The sequence below is a fragment of the Candoia aspera genome, chromosome 3, assembly GCF_035149785.1.
Source record: "Candoia aspera isolate rCanAsp1 chromosome 3, rCanAsp1.hap2, whole genome shotgun sequence".
In the NCBI taxonomy this organism is placed as follows: domain Eukaryota; kingdom Metazoa; phylum Chordata; class Lepidosauria; order Squamata; family Boidae; genus Candoia; species Candoia aspera.
The window spans coordinates 209055284-209068996 of record NC_086155.1 but is presented as its reverse complement, the minus strand read 5'-3'; the positions used below and the strand labels follow the sequence as shown (position 1 = coordinate 209068996).

At 58.5% G+C, this 13713-nt stretch overlaps 1 protein-coding gene across 1 annotated transcript; it reads right to left on the bottom strand.

The window, feature by feature from the left end:
• Nucleotides 1-2604: 2604 nt before the first annotated feature.
• LOC134494540 (solute carrier family 52, riboflavin transporter, member 2-like) lies at nucleotides 2605-7544 on the bottom strand. The gene is made up of 5 exons (XM_063299779.1): nucleotides 7527-7544; nucleotides 6554-6692; nucleotides 5220-6084; nucleotides 3846-3969; nucleotides 2605-3536 (listed from the first exon to the last, which is right to left on the bottom strand). The coding sequence occupies exons 2-5, from the start codon at nucleotides 6681-6683 to the stop codon at nucleotides 3324-3326; spliced, it is 1332 nt and encodes a 443-aa protein (XP_063155849.1). The 5' UTR covers nucleotides 6684-6692; nucleotides 7527-7544; the 3' UTR covers nucleotides 2605-3323.
• Nucleotides 7545-13713: the final 6169 nt, after the last annotated feature.

Below are 13713 nucleotides of genomic sequence, written 5' to 3'. Positions count from 1 at the left end.
GGCTGAGCAAAAGAACTGGCAGTTTGGAGCAGCAGAAGCCCCCCGCTGAAATCAGGCCGCCGGCTTGGCTCAATTCCGACTGTCATGGGAAAGGAAAAAAGATCACAGATCCCTTTGGATCCTTTTCTTGATTCATCCACACAGGGCTCCGAGAGCCCCAGCTCTCCCACGGTCATGGGTCTGGCCAGCCTGGCGTCTGGAGGCCCCGAGAAAGGGGCAGGTGGCCTCACCCTCCGGAGTCTGAGGAGGCAGCCACGCAGCAGCCCCCCCCTGCCCCCTGTTTGAAGCAAAGCGGCTGCTGTTTGGAAAAGCCCGGCAGCGAGCGGGAGGGGGTGTGCCTCTGGCAGGCTGGGGCATGCGGCGGGGAGAGAGAATGCAGGAACTGCGCGGCCATGGCATGGAGCCAACATTTAAACCTGTTGCAAAACAAAGGAAGATGCGAACACTGGAGAAACCGAGCAGGCGGACCCCGGCCAGAAAGGAGCGGGAGTGGCAGGGCTGCCCCTGCCCCAGCATTCCTGGGCAGTAACAATGAGACCCCGTTGCAGAAGCGACGCAGTGGCTCTCCTCTCCGCCTGAGGGCGGTTGTTGGGGCCATGGACTGCAGGCTCCCCCTGGCCGAGGAAAGGTCTTTCCCTCGAGGCATTACGAGGTGCCAAGGGGGGAACGAGCCAAGAAGGGGGCTGAGGCCTGCAGAAGAGCAGGGAAGCTGCCCCCTCTGGGCACCCCCGACTCCTGCCAGCACTATGGGGGGGCGTTGTGCGTGTGGGTCTGCAGGGACACGTCCAGGGGTGGAGCACAGTGCCTCGTGCCCGGCTCACTCAAAGCAAAAGCTGCAGAGCAGGCAGTGGGTCAGCCGTTTCCCAGCACTCACAAACCCTGTGCACGGAGAGAGCAGTGCTGGGGGGGGAGCAAGGGAGGCTGCCAGCTCCCGGCCCCTTGGGAGCCCACAGAGGCACTGAGGAGCAGCTGCCTTCAAGGCCCAGAGGCCCCGATCCACGTGCCCACAGACCAGAAAGGCTCCCTGCGGAATCTGCTGCCAGGGACGAAGAGCTCGACTTTCCTGGGCTGTGGCCAGACGTGTCCGCAGCACCTCTCTCACCGCTGGCACCAGCAACCAAAGGTGGCGCACTGCCTGCCCCAAGCCACATAATAGGCCACAGGCACGGAGGGCGGTGAAACAGGCCAGGACGCCCGCGTGCCTACCTGCTGAGCAGTAGATGAAGAGCGGTCGGTTCAGCTGGAGGACTGACCTGGCTTGCTCAGGCAGCAACGGGAGGAAATGGGGCGGTGCTCCCCACACCCCACCACTCAGTCGGCCGCCAAGGAGGGCGGCTTCCCTCCCCTACCCCGCGCAGGCAAGGGAGCCACTTTGCAGGTCCCCAGCAGAGGAAGGCTGAAAAAGATATGCCGCTCTCTCCGGAGCAATCTTTCGGTTTCATTATATATAAAGTTTAATTCTGCTCCCAAAATATACAAATAAAGATAAGAAAAGGTACAAAAATATACGGTGGATATAGAAAGTCTACACACCCCTGTTAAAATGCCAGTTTTTGAGATGTAAAAAAATCAGACCAAGATAAATCACTTCAGAATTTTTTCCGACTTAATATATAAGCTGTACAATTCAATTGAAAAACTAACTGAAATCATTTAGGGGGAAAAAATAAAAATAAAAAACTAGAATAACGTGGTTGCATAAATGAACACACCCACAGTGAAGCCTGGTGGTGGCAGGATGATGCTCCAGGGCTGCTTTTCTTCAGCTGGAGCGTCAGTCAAGGTGGAGGGAATTATGCACAGGTCCAAGTACCAGTCAATTTTGGCACAAAAGGTGCTTCAACCAAAGTATTCTTTTAAAGGGTGTGCACGCTTACGCAACCATGTTATTCTAGTTCTTAATTTTTATTTTTTTCCCCCTAAAAGATTTCAGTTTGGTTTTCAATTGAATTGTACAGCTTGTATTTATTTATTTTATTTTATTTTAATTTAATTTAAATCACCAGCCATCTCCCCCGACAGGGGACTCTGGGCGGTTTACAATAAAATAGAGGTAAAAACATATCCCCCAAAGTTATAGTTAAAAATATAAATAAGAAAATAAATATAAAATCCAAGCGGAGGTGGAACCATAATCAATAAGGGGTGCTATGGCGCCAGCCACCCCCAGGTGGAGCTGTCACTCTCCCCCTCCCAAGCAAGGCGGCAGAACCAGGTCTTCAATTTCTTCCGGAAGTCCGGGAGCGAGGAGACCCATCTCAACTCTGGGGGCAAGATATTCCAAAGGGCAGGCGCCACTGCAGAGAAGGCTCTTGTATGTTATACTAAAGGTGGAAAAAATTCCGAAGTGATTTATCTTGGCCTGATTTTTTTACATCTCAAAAACCTGGCATTATAAGAGGAGTGTGTAGAAAAAAAGAAAAAACGGAAAAATATTGAAAAAGGAAAAAAAACCCAAATAAAGGCCTGGGGCAACCTTGACATCACTCTGGATCCAGGAGTACTTTTGGGGTGAGTTGGGGAACTAGAGATCTAAACTGGTCTCGCGATGTGTGCAGGGTGCCAAGTGGAGAGTTTGCAAAGTTCTTCCTCTGCCTGGGGAGGAAGGGTCACCCCGAGAGGCGCCTGTGATCTATCACGGCGCTGCTCCACCTGAGGAGCAGCCTGTTCCCAGCCCCTGCCATCGGCAAAGTTCACCCAAGCATTGAGTGGAAACCTGGATCCGCAGCCCCGCCCCACCTCTCTTGAGTGCAGCAAAGAGGCTCAGGGCCGAGGATCCCTGACGCGGGCGCTCACCGGGCCAGCCTGGTTTCCTTGGAAGGCCCCGCTGCTGCCAAGGCTTGGGGGGAGAGGAAGTGGCACCCCTCCTGTAAGGACAAACCAGCCCCCAAAGCAGAAGCTGCAGATGGGATGCGCCCAGCCTTGGAGTCCCTCCTAATGGTTCCAGGATGGTGACGAGAACTCCCCGGGGACCCGGATGCTGCTGCTTGCCAAGGCTAGGCTGGCAAAGATGGGCTGGAAGGGACGCCTTCTGCTCTCCCCCTGCCTTGGCCCAAGAGCAGCAGGAGGATCCCAGAAACCTGGGGAGCACCACTTCACCTGGCTGGAATGGAGTCCTTGCTTGGTCCAAGGGGGGAGGACCAGGGGGGAAGGCCAACTTGCCTCCAGCTGCAGAGAGGGCAGAGGATCCTCTCCCCGCCCCAGCACCATCCCGAGAGGGGTCTGGATGGGTTCCCTCTGCCCAAGTGCTAGAGCAAACGGCCCTGGGAAGCAGAGCTGTGGGGTGGAGTCGCCCACCCGGGCCCTGCCTGGCCCAGCCGCGCTCATGCCCTGCACTTGTCCACGCAGTCCGCCCCTCTCTGGAAGAGGTGGTAGAGGCTGGTGAGGGGGAACATGACCAAGGCCCCCACCAGCGAGCCTGCCTGGATGACGCCGCCGCACCAGAGCAGGGCCGTGTGGCCAGCCTCATGCAGCAAGCTGCTGATCACCACCTTCAGGTAGGAAAAGAGGCCCACAAAGAAGATCCAAGCGGTCACCTGAAAGAGAAGGCAGAAGGGCAGTTCAGGGGCCCGACCTTTCTCTCAGGACCTCTGGAGCTGGTTGGGGGCCTGATTCCTGGGGAGATCCAGATTCGAGTCTCCTGTCAGCCACGGAAGCTCTCCGGGAGATTTTCACCAATCACTACTGTCCAGCCTCCCTTACAGGGTTGTTGATGGGATAACACAGAAAGGGCATGCATCCCCCTCCTGGCTGGAAAAGGAGGGAGGGACTCGGAGAAGAAGGGTGTGGGAGAAGAGGAGGAACAGCGTGTGCTGCTCCCACCCACCACTGTGCGCCACACTCACCACAAGGGTGACTCCCATGTGGCTGCCCTGAAGCGGGGGGCAGGGGCTGAGGGCTGCCAGTGTCACCAGGTAGCCCCCGAAGACACAGCCTGCAGCTGAGATGGCACTCAGGGCCAGGGAGGACCTGGAAGAGAGAGAGACAGGGCCGCTGGGGGGGTCTTCGCCTTGCCCCAGGTGTGTTCCAACAGCGTTGGGGAGTCTGGTGCATAAAGACGGCCTCAGAGGAGAAATTCAAGGACTGCTGTGTAGGTACCAGCTTAGTCCAGAGACAAGAAGGGGCGGGGAAGAGAGACAAGGCTGCCCCCCCAGGCATAAGAGGGAGGGGGAGGGAAAAGCTGCCAGGCGACTGAGATCTGGCTGCTTCTCCTGGAGCCAGGGGGTCCCAGTCAGTTTTCTGACCTGGCCGACCTCGAAGGGCTGACGCCTGGGCTGGGAAAGCGGAAGGGCAGGGACGGTGGTGTTCCCACCGGTCTGCTAGCCCTGCTCTGGATTCCCTGAACAGACCCAGAGAAGTCGCTTTCCTTCCCTCGTGAGGAGAAGAGAGATGGGGGGAGGAGCCTGAGGACCTCTTGCTGATGCCCGGTTCAAACCAGGAGACAGGTGCCCCCCCCACAGAACTGCCTGCCGGCCAGCAGGGGCCACCTACAGCCCCTGGCCGGCTGCTCTCCCTCTGGCCCTCATGCTGCATGAGGCAGCCCTGAAGCCAGCCTCAGGGCTAGTGTGGCGATGCTCGCAAGAGAGCGGGGCAAATGGTTTGGGATGGCCCTGGGGCCACCCAGAAGACCCCAGGGTCCGGGGAGAAATCTGTGCAAGCAGCAAGGAGAACCGCTGCAATGTGGCCCCCCCAATTCCCATTCCCTGTAATGGGTCCTGATGGGTGCCGCGACCAACAGTATCGAAAACCAGTCTGGACCCACCACGCCTGCCACACCTCCGCCAACGCCCCACTCTCTGCTGCGTGGAGCCCCTGAAGGTTATTGAAGACTCCTGGAGGTTGGCAGCCCCCTCTCCCCGGCCTCGACACCCAAGAAGAATGCCCCTCCAGGCCTTTCTCGGTTACACCTGCCAGGCTAGCTGCCACGATTAAGTCACAAGCAAGGTCAGATTTATCACAGACTGACCTGGACTTCAAAAGCAACAGCTGGAGTCATGCACCACCGAGGACCCCACAAAGTGGCTCCGGGGATGGACAGCAGGGGCTGGATGGATGGTGGGACAGCTCTTGAGCACCGCCCCCAACATCACCAATGGCAGTGTGCCCTCAGTGGATTCAATGCCTCCTCGTGGGGCCCTTCTAATTCCAGGAATTCCGAAGCCACGGCAGCGCAGGGCACAGGAAGCCCGTTCCCACACCAGACCCCAGCGAGCACTCACCGACAGAGGAAGAACATGGCGAAGAAGCAGGCCACAGGGTTGGCAATATTGCTGAACACCACGGAGAGGTGGTAGGCTGTGTTCCCATAAGGCAGGCAGGAATAACTCTGCACCGAAGGCAGCACCCCGTTGGTCAGGGCGTTAGAGACACCCAGGAGCACCAGCAGGTAGATATTCCTCCTGGTCCAGAAGATAGCAGCTCGGGGAGGGGCGAAGTTCCCGCCAGGGATGCCCTCAGCAGTGCGATCTGAGGCGGGTGCGCCGTCGGTGTGCAGTGGGTAGGCCTCCTCGGCCTCCACGCTCTCCTTGGAAGGAGTCCTCTCTTCTGGGGCACGATGGTGGCTGCGCCAGACTAGTGCCAGGAAGGCAAGTGCAGAAAGGAGCAGCAGGGCAACCAGCAGCCAGAAGTACGTGCTGGCCGAGAAGTTCTCCTCCTGGTAGTGCGGCCGGGAAGTGTTAGGTTGGGTGCCGTTGAGGCACTCCAGCTGCCCCACGCCCTGGCCCAGGGCCAGCATGCAGGGGAGGAGAGCGCCAAGGCCCTGGCCGACGAAGAAGGTGCGGATGAACCCCTGGGGAAACTGGTACATGAAGGGCAGGAAGGAGACGTTGGAGGTGCAGCAGGCCAAGGCCAGCAGAAAGACCAGCACCAGGAAGGCCACGCTGTGTGGCTTGCCCGCTACCACGGCCACGCGGTCCCAGAAGAGGGCGAGGAAGAGCGTTGTCACCGTGGCCAAGGCCTGAATGGCGTGGATCAGCCACTGCTCCTTCAGCCTCTTGGGGGCAAAGTGGTGGACCAGGGTCACGGTCACGGGGCCCACGTTTCCCAGGGCGATGAGGACCGTCAGATAGGCGGGGAGGTTCCAGCCTACAGAGAGAGAAGCGGAGTTGCCCGCTGCACAGAAAGCGCCAGCCAAGATCCCCGCAGTTCTGCTCTCAGAGGTGCTCTGCGTGTCTGGAAGCCAGTGCGAAATGAGCAGTGGGACCTCCTGCACCTCCCCACGTTCCCCAGAGGAAGGAAAGGAGAACCCACGTCTGCCACTCCCTCCCACGGGCTGGCCAGCCCCACCGGCCCACCACATACTGACCAACAGGTGAGCCGTTCTCCTTTCTCTTGTGGGCAGTTGTCAACAGCACCCTGGCAGGGCACTTCCTCCCCAGTTCTGGCCCGGAGCCTCAGCAAGGGGAGCAAAGCCCCCCCCCCCGGAAGCCCAGCTGCGGTACCCCTCCCCGCTCCAGACTCCTTCCCACCCTGCCCCTCTGGATTCCAGCCAGGCCCCTGCCCACCCACTTTCCCCTCCAGGCAGACAGGGCTCTTCCCCCATGGAGCCTCTCACCTTCTGGCATCCTCTTCACAACCACCGGAAGCTCCACCCAGAGGGAGTTCACAGAGACCCAGGAGCCCATCCCAAAGAGGGCCACGAGCACGTGCATAAACGTGGCCTGGCTGCTCAGGGAGGCCGACATCCTCCTGGCCTGTGGAGAGGAGGAGAGCCATCTCCAGCTGCCCAGGACCCCAAGCACCCGGGACCTGCAGCTGCCTGCCCTCCCCGTCAAGGTTCCACCGGACCCACCGGACCCCACCCCTCTGAAGCAATAAGCGCTGTGGGGCAAGGCCAGACCGTATTTCCCCTACGCAGCCATTTTGGAAAGCACGCAAAATGTCTTCTCTGAGAACGGGCCTGCTACCTGGGGACAAACAGCTGACAGTGGAGGACTGCGGAGAGGCCGCCGCTGGGCCTCCAGACAAGAACTGGCTTAGGGGTTCGAATCAGGGCTGCGACGTGGGGCACCAGGATTTGTTCGGTGCAGGGAGCAGCACCTGCTCCTGGGGCGCAAAGTAGCAGAGAGGCTACCTTGTGCTAAACCAGAGGACTCGCACCTTTAGTCTGGGAGCGGTTTGCCCATGTCTGAGACGACAGCCTTTGGCTGAAGCCTGCGCCCCCTCCTTAAAACGGGAGCTGCACGCTAGCCGGACCACTGGTTTTCGCACACAATGCAAACCCGGCAAGCGGACTGGGTTTGGGAAGAGATGGGAATGCGGACCGGCCTCCGGCTATCCTAAGTCTGAGCAAACAGCTTCAGGGGGCAAGAAGAGCGGGTGGGGGGGCTAGTGACTCGCAATATCTCATGGGATGAGAGGAGAGCTTGGGAGGTGCCTCTTTCTGGGGGGGAAGAGGCAAAACCGAGCGCAGGTGCTGCATAAACCGAGGTTTGGGGGGCCCCCAGGGGCAGGCAGGGACAACAGTGGGACCTGCCAGCAGAGGAGGGGGAGGAGGAAGGATGGACCCCAGGACGACCCCTCCTTACCAGTCCGAAAGCCAGTCCTCTTCCTGGAATCAGCAGCTGCTTGGAAGCTCCCCGAGGCAGCCTTGGGATCGGGTGGGGTGGGGGGAAGGAACCTTGCCTGGACTTGCAGAGGCAGCTCTTGCGGGAGGAGAAAGCCGGTGCCGCTTTCTGCCTAGCTACCCGGAGCCGTCCCGGCGTGTGCCTATCTTTCTTCCCCTCAGTCGCACAAGGAGGCCAGAGGGGCCTTTACCGACCACGCCGCGTTTCTCCTTTTGAGCTTCATAGGCCACCCAGAGGCGTCTTTAGGGGATGAGAGGCTGTACAAACGGCTTGAATAAATAAAAACATAAATAAAGCGCATACATTTCCCCCTCACTCTGGCGTGCCAATTCTCTGCTGCGTATTTTCCCACCCCCGCCGTTATCTCTTCCTCAAAGCCGTCCAATATCTCGGGTCCAAGTTCCACAGGCACGAGGCAGGACGGACATCGCCCGCCTGAGTTTACTCTTTCGCGGGGACGAGGCCAGACCTCTTCGCCTGCCCCCCCTCGCTGCCCCCATTTCTCCAAGGCATGCAGGCCAGCTCTTCCCCGCGCCTTCCTCCCGTTGCTTTCCAAGGTTGTGGGGAGGCCTGTTTCCTCCCCGCCTCCTGCCTGGACCCGCGTTTCCATTCTCGGAAACGAAGCCACTGCAGGAAGACCGCCGCGGCTGCTCGGGAGGAGGCTGCGCGTGGGCGCGCTCGCTCGCGATCCGCCCGGCGCCTCCGCTGCCGGGATGCGCGGCCCCCTTCCTGCTCCGGGCTGGGGCCTTTCCGCTTAGAGGGCCGGCCCCACCGCGCCCTCTCCTTCGCGGGGGCTCCTCAATCCCTTCCCCCCCTTACCTCCCGCGCGATTCGGCAGGGCTTCCGGGGCCCGGGCAACCGGTGCGGGAGACACCGCCAAGCGCCGCCGGCTGCCTCTTCCAGGAGCCGAGGGGGGGCTTTCGCGGACTCTGGAAGCAAAAGCGGCCGCGGGTCAGAGGCGCTCCAGCCCCGCGGCTCCCGGGCAGCCTCCCGACGAGCCTCCGCGGCGGGTTCGGGCTCAGCCTGGGTGCCGCGGAGACTTCGCCCCGTCCGCAGCATCGCCTTTTACAGCCCAGGCGAGGGCGCCGCCCGCCCCGCCCGCCCCGCCCGCCTAGGGGAACCTGCAGCGGCGAGGGCAGTCTACCCGCCGGCTGGGTCGCGATCCTGGGCGGTGGCGCGGGCCACGCCCCTTCGCCAGGCCCTTCCCGGCCTCCTCCGCGCCGCGCGCCTCCCTCCCGGCAGCTCCCGCGCCGCGCCCCTCCCCGGGGATTCTGGGAGGCGGGGCTAGCGGCCACGCGGCGCGGGGGTGCCCCAGTGCCCCCAGGAGGAGGAGGAGGAGGAAGGCGAGCGGAGCGAGGGGGCCCCGCAGTTCCCGGCGCGCGAGACGGAGGAGGCGGCGCTGCTGCTCGTGGCCGCGGCGCGCGGGCGCGCGGGCGCGGGCGCGCGCGGGGCCGGCAGAAGGCGGCGCGCGGCTGGGGGTGGTCCCGGCGCCCGACAGCGGATGGGGCGCGCGCCTCCCGGCCGAGCTGCTGGGGCGCGTCTCCGGGCTGGCGGTGGCGGCCGAGGGCGGCCCGGTGCCCTTCCTCTGCCGGTGAGCGGTGGGCGGGCGGCCCTGCGCCTTCCGCCCGCCCGGTCTCGTCAGCGTGTGCCGGCTGTGGTACCGAGCAGCCTCGGCGCCCGTCCTGTGGCGGAAGGTGGCGGTGGGGCGCTGCTGGGCGCCCCCGGGGCCAGAAGTGCCTCCCGCGCTGCAGAAGAGGGCCCGGGCACCTTGGAGCGGCTGGCGGCCCGCGCGCTCTGCCCCCCGCCAGGGCTGCCCATCCGGGCCCGAACTAAGGACGGTCTTTGCCCCGCAGGTTCTCCCATCTGCGAGACTTTACGCTCAACCACTGGGGGAGCCGCACCCCGCCCCTGCTGCAGGCCAGCCGAGCCGGCGGGCCCCGGGTCGGCCCCTCGCCCCGCTGCCCCCCTCGACTGCGGGTCGGGTGGGCGACATGACCCCGCTCCCGCCCCAGTTTCGGGACACTGGCGGCTCCTGCCCGCTCCTCGCGTCTCTCCGGCTGTCCCACTACAGCGGCTTCACCGCCGCGGTTCTTTGCCCACTGGCCCAGTCCTGCCCCCAGACCTGCCCCGGCGGTTGAGCGTGAATGTGCAGGGGCCCCGGGTGGGTGCTCGCCGGGGTGGCCCAGAGGGAGGGGACAGTCCTGGGCGCCCACTGGCCTGAGCCTGTGCTGGTGTTGGGGGGCTCTTCTTGCAGACAGAAGGGGTCCTGCAGCCTGTTTTCTGGCTCCCTAGGTTGACCCATGGGCAGTCACAAGCTTCCTGGATGTTGCCCGCACATGGATGCAGCAGCTCTCCCTGACATATAGTAGCCGCATGAGTGCCATCCTTGCTCTTCTGGTGGTAAGCAGGGGGGAGCCCTGGGGAGGGCCCACCTGGATAGCCTGGGCAGGAGGCCCTGCCTCCCAGGGGCAGATCTGGCTTCCTCCTGGCTCCGTAGCTATCTTGTTTTAGGGAGATGGGTGGTGTCTGGGAGGCTGGGGCAATAATACCACTGCCAGGAGCCACTGTTTGATCTACAGCCTAGAGCAGTGTTGGCTGGGGAATTCTGGGAGTTGACATCCACGCATCTTCCAGGGGCCAAGTGTGAGAAACGCTGGCCTCAACAGTGTTACTGGAAGTACGGTTTGGGGTGCTACTCAAGGGGCGCAGACCAGGAGCAGCTGGAGGAATGCTGGCTTGGTGTTGGGCACAGCCCTCTCAGTGAGGACCCCCTGCTGGTGGGGTCTTCTGGGCGGGGATGACCAGCCTACAGCATCCATGTCTAGCTATGCACTATGCTGAAATAAACCTGAACCTGCTCTTCCCTGAATCAGTGTCTGTGTTTTACTCAGTAGTAGGCAGCGCACGACATGGTGCTAGCTTGGTCCAAGGTATAAAATCTACCCCTAGTATAAACAATGAGCCATATTGCCTTCTGCTTCCCTCAGGGTTGGTTAGGTGGGCTAAATAAAGTGGCGTTTACATAAACAGGATTCTGGAGAATTCCAAAAAGTTTTTCAGACATCTTAATTTCAGAGGTTTTACTAATATGTAATTGATTGCAGCAGGGAGAAGATCTTCCAACATCCAAATGAAATTATAAGCTGACCACCATTCTCAAGCCAGACAAGAATTCCCCAAAAGCTGCTTCTGATAGGCCCACAGTATTTCATTCCTTCATGCAGACCACAGGTTATCTGCTAAACCATTCGCTAACCATCTTAAATTAAGTCTAGATAAACTTACACTTCTAGATCAGTCCAGATTCATTCCAAAAAGAAACAGCTAGCTTGGTGAGAAAATTATTGAATATAGCATTATTTTTTGTAAAAAGTCTCAGTATGCTCTCTGCAAAAAATGAATTTGGCCTTAATTCTCAGAAAAAGAGATCAGATAGTATAAACTTACAAGAGCACACAGTAAGAATAAATAATTATGATTCTTCAGAATTTCTACTTTTAAGAGACACTTCCTATTCCCTCCTTCCGTTCCGTAACAGAAATGTAAGCTATGCTGTAATAGACAAATAGTCACATTCAAAGGGGAGACTATAAAGGCTATAAATTATTTATTGAATTTACTTGCAGATGATAGGGTGCTTATTTTGTCAAATCCAATACATTCAGCCAAGTATAACAACATATTAAACTTTTGCAGATGATACAGTCCTTACTCTTTAAATACAGCACATTCAACTGAGTATATTAAAAATAGCTAAAAATGTCATTATAGTAGCAGGCCTCTTAATTAATTATTTTAAAAAATAATTTGCATCCAGCCCCAACAGAAAAAAATAACATCAACACTAGAAATCTTTTAAATATTTAGGAGTAAATATGTTAACAAATCCTTGTTAAAACATATTCAATATTTATTTAATATTTACTGAGGCCTAGTATGCTGGAAGAACAGCAATTAAAATATGGTTCTTCCCAAACTATCCTTTCTATTTCCAGATCCTCCCAGTGGATAGATAAAACTGTAACAATTTGGCACTATTATTTTTTAGATTTAGGGCCGTGGCTTATTAATGTTGGTATTTGTTTCTGCTTGGACTCAAAGACGCCCTGGTTACCATGGTAACAAATCGTTTCTTAAGTGTTTGGCAGAGTCAACAGGTCAGCTTCATTATTCTCAGGTTAAAATGCAACAAGTTTTAAGTATTCAATGACCATATAAGGAAACTACCTTTTGCCTCTTGCTCCCCCCCCCCTTTCTTCTTGCTTGCCTTGCCTCTCGAAAAAAATCTCAGCAGCCTCTCCTGCTGCTCAGCAGACTTGGGTGTGCATGTATTTGTAAATATGCTCTTTTGGCTTTTAAGCCCATCCAGGCTCTGGATGAGGAAACTGTTTGTGTTCTATCCTTTGTTTGAATACAATTATTTTTGTTGAAATGCCTGGTGTTTTCTTTCTGATCTCTCGGGCCAAACGCTTTCCAGCACTATGCACAAACTCCAACAATTAAGATTATTTAGATATATAAATATATAATTATATAATTATAAAGGACTGTAATCATCATGAAGGGCCTGGCTGCTGCGCAAAAGACTCCTGACAGTCAACGGTCGCCTGATGCTGGGCCCGAAGCGTTTGTGTTGCATCATCAAAATCCAGAGTTGTCAGAAATGTGTGACTACGCCAGACCCCACAGGAGGATGCGGAACACCTACTGAAACTTGATAATGCTGGGTAATCAGGAAGTTCAACCGGACGGGAGCGCCACATTCCCTTTGCTCTGAAAGGTTTGCCAAAGCAGGGGATGCAAATGAAGATATCCAATATTTGCTTAAACTTCCAACCTCTGTCTTCTTCCTCCAGCAAGATCTCTCTAAAATGGAGGAATTAAACAAGGAGTTTACTTAATTTGTGATCTGCTTACGAAAAGGGGCATTTGACATTTATCGGACGTCTCTTGCTTGGCGCCTCCAATGAAGTCGGAAGCAACTGAACAAATAAACAACAGCGGATATCTCTTGCTTGGCGCCTCCGATGATCTCCAGGATATCACAACCAGGCCAGGAGAGCGCCCGGGATGGGGAAAAGAGTCAGGCTTCTTGAGGGGAGAGAGCAGCGGCCAGGCCGGGAAGGGCCCCTCTGCCTTGGAGAGGCCAAGCGGGCAATGGAACCTGTTCGGCCACAAACGATTGACAATGTTGTGCAAGCCAAAGGGAAAATACCCGAAGTTTGCTCATAATTGCTGGGGATGGATCTAGGTAACCCTATGCCGGGCCTGAGGCAAGTTCGTGAGTCGGATTTAGGAGACGCAACGCGGCAGCCCTGAAGGATTCTGCACGGCTTCAGTGCTGGGATGACCCCTTAAGATCTTCCACGGCTGGCATTTAATGGACCCAGGGCTGGAGAAATTGCAACCAAGGAAGGATTTTCTTCCACCTTTGGCGTTTAGCAAGCGGAGGCGTGGGAAGCGCGAGCTGAGGTGGGGGTTGGAAATGCAGGGCGGGGGAGAAATCGAGAGAGCGCGCGTGCCAGCGTGTGCTCCGCGCGTAAGTCCACACCGCGAGAGCCTCGAGGGAAGGGGGCTCGGGAGCAGCTGGCTGGGAAGCCCCGCCCCTCCGTAGCCCCGCCCCCCGGCGTGAGAGAACGCTCGCGGGAGGGGGGCAGGGGAACGCCTCCCGCTTCCTGGGGGGGTAAGCTGCCCGCCGCCCGCCCCGAGCCCCGGGGGCGGCGAGAGGCTCCCGAGTGGCTGCGCTTGCCTCGGCCCGGCCTTGGCCGGCCCCCGCTGCTGTCCCCGCCGCCCCACCGAGACCCGTGGGCGCGCAGTGCGGGCGAGGGAAGGAAGCGCGGGCGAAGGGAGGCCGGAGAAGAGGGCTGGCGGGGCGGATCCGCGGACCCCGCAGAGTCAGAGAGGAGCCCGCGGCGCCTTCTCCCGTCCGGGCCCGGGGCTCGGCCGCCGTCCACCGCCAAAGCCGGCGGAAGCGGCTCCCCAGGGCGGGCGAGAGCCGATTTTCCACGCTGCGCAGGCTGGCGTGCCAGGAGTGCCAGGGATGAAGCGACCGATCCGCACATTTGGCAGCCCGCTCGGCCACCGGTGGATCGCTGTTACGCCAAGGATGCTCTTTCCAAGCCAGGGACAACGGGCCGCCTGCCTGGTC

Excerpts from the sequence above, each read along its gene's own strand:
- LOC134494540 (XM_063299779.1), bottom strand. The coding sequence starts at position 6,683 with ATGTCGGCCTCCCTGAGCAGCCAGGCCACGTTTATGCACGTGCTCGTG. Across the intron at positions 6,085-6,553 it reads TGTGAAGAGGATGCCAGAAG|GCTGGAACCTCCCCGCCTAT; the intron begins GTGAGAGGCTCC and ends CTCTCTCTGTAG. Across the intron at positions 3,537-3,845 it reads ACATGGGAGTCACCCTTGTG|GTGACCGCTTGGATCTTCTT; the intron begins GTGAGTGTGGCG and ends CTTCTCTTTCAG.